Here is a 5,838-nt window from a genome sequence, read left to right as displayed (position 1 = left end):
TAGGTCAGCACTTCGGCTTCGACCAGAGGCTTTGACACGCCAAGGCCTTTTCCTACTGTCAACGCGGCGATTTGGCTGCTGCTGCTTTCAAACTGGCCAAGTTCTTGATCCATCTAGAAACCTGACTGGTTTGAAGACCATGCCGCTTTGCGGTGGCGTAGGCGCTCTCGTTTGCCTTCGTGTTCTCGGCTACGATGGCTATCTTGGCTTTGACCGAGTAGTACTGCTTGCGGCCGATGCTTGGCGATGGGGAAGGCATGAAATTCAAAATGCACTTGAGCTGCAGCAAAACGAAACGAACGAATCACAGGTATTCACTATATTCAAACTAACCAATCACATTGTGTCACACTCTGCTGGTTGACCCAGCTCTCCTTGTCTAGCTATACCCATTTGCACCAGATTTTACTGACATTTCAGGGGGTACTGGTAGGTGGGGAATACGGTAGAATGATACATAGCTGATCTCATCTAAACGCTTCTGTCGCCAACTTTCATGATCCATGGTGCCGTAGACATACTCACATGGGCGCAAAAATGCTAAGCGGTACACATCGTCGCGGCCTGGCGGATCCATCTTCACGATTTCGTGGATGATTGGTTGGGAAAACTGAAGGGGTTTTTCATCACCTGACGCGCCCGGGACAGGTTCAGTTTGTCCCAAGGCTGCACATCGCCAGCTTGTACAAAACGGAGTGGACCGACAAGTTCAGCAAAAGCGACACACCACCATAGACTCCACAAAGTGTACACTTTGCACGTAGATATATGATATCCTTGCGGCACACTGTGGAACTGACCGCCCCATTGCCACTGTGTGTTAGTGGACGCTGCAGGAGAAGTTGATGGCGACAACACCGGGAGAGTGTGACTGTTAGTCAAAATATCGTTGGCCCCGACAATTTTGTCGGCAATAGTTTGGAACATTTTTTCAAATGCAGACAAGTTCATCGAGTTGGACTGACTAGTTGAAATTTGTGACAAAACCCTGTCACTCACTTGAGCAGGATGAGGTTCAACCGAGGTGGCGAGGATGGTCTCCAAGCGTTACAAGCCGTTTTCTATAGCAAAAAGCCGGTTCCCAAGCATAATATGCGGCGGGATGCCGCTTGATATCATTCCACTGACAGGGTTCCGGAGTGATCCATGCTGGAGATACACAAACTTGGCCTCGAGCAAGCCAGAGTTCCACACAGCAGATGTGAACAGTGGATGTGATGCGTCCAGAGTTGATTTTAACCAGTGCAGATGGAAACACAGCGACGCTAACAGGAACGGGATTGCAGAGCAAATCGAGGAAGGAAAAAACGTGGCATAGCCTGGCAAGATGGCCTCCAGTTCAACAACCGTCCATCCCTGTCCAACCATGGAAGTGAGGTGGCAAGGCAGCAAACTCAACGGCATTCATATCCAATCCTATTTAAGTTTTTTTAATAAAATCAAAATCATATTTTTGAAATATCAATATATCTGCGACTGCTCGATCGACATGTTGATCGCCACCCGAGCCAGCAAAAATGTACCGGGTTTGAACACACCCAAGCTCCATCCTGCACGTTGCCAAATGGACACCTTGTGGACCACCAGGAGTATTGGACAGCTCTGTTGCATCCTTCCGAAAGGAATGGGTGCCAATGTCAGCAAGATACATTCCGAATCCGACGACAGTGTCCTTGTGATGGTCGCACATTCGTTGCAGTCACGTTGCAAACCCATCCTTCGCATTCGGGCCAAAAACAAGCGTGGATGACCCTTCTCTCGGAGCACCTTTCGTGAACACCAGGACAGCTAGACTAGTCGCGAATTTTGTTACTATTAGTTTAAATTAACTAGACTTCAAACTTCAAAATGGTGCAAATAGCAGGGTCATGCGGATTGGCATACACATGCCGAGGGAAGCTGTTTGCGCCATCTTTGTCGTTCTTCGTGCGACCGAATTTTACAACAAGGGCGTCTCCTACACACAAGTAACCACACAATGAATATTAATACAATATAGACATATCCAACCTTCCCACGAAATGTGGTCGTAACGAATCGATGAGATCGATGCAGACCTTGCCATTAAATTCCAGGACACTAAGAGAAAACTGTGGACTTCGATTTTGTGATAGTGATTGATCTTGTGTGAACAAGCTTCCTTTGCAAGGAGCTTATACCCTTGAATCATAAAGAAAAATAAGCGAATGTATACACAACATGGTGTCGAACGTCATGAGGCTTTTCCCCTCCTGTATTGGCATCTTACTTGTTCTTTAAATCGCGCCAACCTCTCGCTTGTAGCCGTTGGCAAAATTTATAACAATTAGAGGACAAAGTCACATTATTTCTTACCTTTCAACATTGCAGTCATTTCACATGAGAGCGGCTCCTTGGATTCTTTGCACAAGAACTTGATCGCGTTGATGTACCCGTTGACAGTAGAGTACAAGTTCTGACGCTGCGGGGTGCTGCAACCTCGTTTTACTGAGATGTGCGCGAGATATATTGTGCATACGTCCACAGGCAGCGGCAAACGTATCAAACTCCCGCTTGAACGGAACTCGGCTGTGTTTCCTCTTCAAGAGATGAGCATTCATCGTATTGTAGTGAGATCGGGTGCCCACAGCAACTCGTGCACGAAGGACTCGCTGGCCAGCTTCATTGTTGACTGCATCGGCGCTGGACCTCTTCGAAGCCATGACTTTTCGTACGTATGGAATATCTGACCGGATATTGATTCCGTATTTATTGCGCTACTCCGTACTATCTGAAGGATAGTTTTTTATCCTAAAAATTGTATGGGACAACCAAACGGTTTCCGTGTAGCGCAACATCAGCGCAAGAATAATTGCGTGGTTCATTGGATTATCCGGCTAAAAGTTGCGCTACCCGGAACTATTTCTTCTGTAATACTCATAGTACAAATATACTAGAATTGTCAAGTCGATTCGAAATTGGAGTGCGGTGCACAATCGAATAAGCAGAACCAAATCGGAAGGCAATAGATCGACCAATCAAAACCCAGAACACTGACCACGTGGCGAATCAAATACACTATTCCACGATTTCAACATCTAATTAGTGTGTGACTTAAATTAGTGTGACATTGGGCCATTTTGACTTACAAAATTCAGTACAAAGAATCGATCCATACATTTGGCAATCAACAAAAAAGTGGTATGTTGACCAACTTGGAGCCATCGTCATGTCGCTTTTGAAGTACTACGTACTAGTAGTAAGGAGTCACGTATCTTCATTGGTGACAGTTGCTTGGCACGGTCTTCAATATACTCCTACCTCACAAAGAAGGGATCCGTTGGCAGGGAAGCATTTTCAAGCCCAATGTGGTGATCCGCGTGATAAAAACGCACAAACAGTTGTGTCCAATGTTTGACATTGCAAGTACACCTATTGCGGGTATGAGAACTGTTTCTTATAGAAGGTGTAGCGGCACTAGAGGTAATAGTATAATACTGGTTCACAGATTTCTATAGGACAGAGAGGCTATATCACTCATAACAAAAGACACCATATCAAATACCTTTGCAAGGATACCAAATGAAACCAACACGATTGCGTTGCTTTACCTCAGATATCACGATACTGGAACGCCGGCAACATACCTGAATCGAAAACCGAGAGCATTCTGCATGCATTGAATTATGAACTCAGTGGCTGAGGCAAACTCACCACACATGTTGGTGAAATCAAGTCGTATAATCATGGCGCCAGGGTTCATGGGAATCGCCCACACAGTGTCGCTGTCAAACTCCCCTGGTGACTCCACGTCAAATGTCAGAACATCTTCCATGCGTTGTTTACCGTCTCCTTTATCCCTGTCAGATCGGCCAGTGTCACACATGGTGTATGGTGAGTTGCATGCGGCATCAACGTAGGACATCCATGGTAGCAAACGGTTGCACCGCGAGCAAGTGATTGGGTACCCACCCACTCATTACTTAATGATTGAGTCAGTAGACAGATTTCGGAACATGTTCCCATGCATTTGCCGTCAATTTACCTACTTAAAATTTATCGAGTTTACGGGAACTGTCAAATTTTATGTGGGATGCCGTAAAAGCAGTAATGGTCACCCCTCCTCTAGGGCACCGGCATTGGTCTTAAATCGTGGATTTCAACCAGTCTCTCATAACGTTAATAATGCACACTTCTTCACAATTGCATGTTGCAGCGCAACCCGACGTGGCCTGGTGTCCAGCCTCTTCCACGCTACTGTAAAATGGGCGGTTCCAAGAGTTCAGGTGGAGCGATTACGTGCATATTATCTTGTCATATTCATTCAGCCAGTTATCCTGAAACTTCTCCAGCAGGTTTCGTAATTGCATTGGGTCGATGTCCTGCCCGCACTCCTACGATTTGAATATGGGGCTTCGGTGTTTCACCTATAGGCGCATGAAGCTTACAGAAAACTCACAATTCTCATCCGCATGTGGACATAAGTGGACATAGTCGCATACACAGTTGCGCCGCTCTAATGATGAGCCAAAATCACCAAGCGGTTTCGAAAAATGTCGTAAACCCACTCCCTTGCTCAACGTGGCACGCAAATACTGGTATCAGAGTGAAGTTGTGGGCCATGAGGTGTGTGACAAGACCCATTCGTGATACCAGTTATGGCAATGGGATCATATGAGTAAGTTTACGCAATGCAACAACAGGGAACTACGTGCGGTGTGGATTCGCCACCACACATGCAAGCATACGGATATCGTTCCTCATACGGATATGGTAAATACAAATAAGTTTTGTCGAAATCATGAGTTGGGCCTGCCATATATTTCCCGTGCATTAAATTTTCCGCGCGTGGGAAGTCTACCGCAGTGTTTCCGAAATCTGTCTAGTGTGTGTACAGTTTGGGACAAAAAGGAAGAAACGTTGCTTGTTCCATTCATCCGGATAATTGTCCGGATATTTCGTTTGCATCAAGCAGTACAGTGGGACTGTGGATCAGGGGCGCCTCAGGCAACGCTGATGCTGACGCCAGTTACTTTTTCCAGGTCGGAGGCAAGTTTGAGCGCGAAGGCGATGCACCGACTACAGTGTGCTTTATGTGTCTACTTTGGCCACTTCTGGCTACACGACGTCGTGCGAGGCACGATTTTGTAACTAACATGGACGCAATACAAATGAACCGTACGCCACCCTCCTTTCAACAAACTTGATGTAAATCGATAAGTTACTGTATCGTTAGTTACAAGGGCACGGCTGACTCTATCGAACGTTGATGGTATATGAGTAGATGGATACTGTAATTGTCGAGGGTTAAGTCCGTCGTCAATGTCGATCACATGCAATGCCTTGATGTCCAACACAAAAATCGATCTGTACGACATCGCCACGAGGCCATACATGAACGTCGACACATTGTCCAAGTACACAGAGCCGTTGAAAATCCATGGTTCTTTGTAGTACACTGTAACGACGTCACTCCAGTGGCGTCATAGGGTTATCGACCAATCAGAACAGACGTCACAGTTGACGTCAGTTTACGACCAAGCTCGATTGGCGTGCGGCGTGCTCGGCCATGGACACCAGAAGTTCCTTCTGCAGAGCGCACGTATATATAGCATTAGATATAGTATATATAGTCACAGTAGTCATGCATGTAGATGTAGATAACGCCAATCAATCAGTTTACAATTTCCTCTGTGTTATCAACTCCCTACATACACGCACAACGCCCCTGCTGGCAACAGCGTTGACGTGGTGCGCTGAGGCAGCTTGAAATAGGGATGCGCCAACTTTGCCACAGGTAGCACAGCACCACCACCACCGACGCGAGGACGGCCAACTGGATCACGCGGTTTAGGCTACCAATTTGAACTGTTCCAGCCA

General features: G+C 46.5%; 1 protein-coding gene across 1 annotated transcript; it reads right to left on the bottom strand.

Annotated features, from left to right (window-relative positions):
- Positions 1-1,829: 1,829 nt before the first annotated feature.
- H257_08232 (hypothetical protein) lies at positions 1,830-2,681 on the bottom strand (the record flags this gene model as incomplete). The annotated part of the gene is made up of 2 exons (XM_009834050.1): positions 1,830-1,957; positions 2,498-2,681. The coding sequence occupies 2 exons, from the start codon at positions 2,679-2,681 to the stop codon at positions 1,830-1,832; spliced, it is 312 nt and encodes a 103-aa protein (XP_009832352.1).
- Between the last annotated feature and the right edge of the window lie 3,157 nt (positions 2,682-5,838).

Source organism: Aphanomyces astaci, assembly GCF_000520075.1.
Source record: "Aphanomyces astaci strain APO3 unplaced genomic scaffold supercont1.18, whole genome shotgun sequence".
Classification (NCBI taxonomy): Eukaryota; Oomycota; class Saprolegniomycetes; order Saprolegniales; family Verrucalvaceae; genus Aphanomyces; species Aphanomyces astaci.
This window is presented reverse-complemented; position numbering and strand designations above follow the sequence as displayed.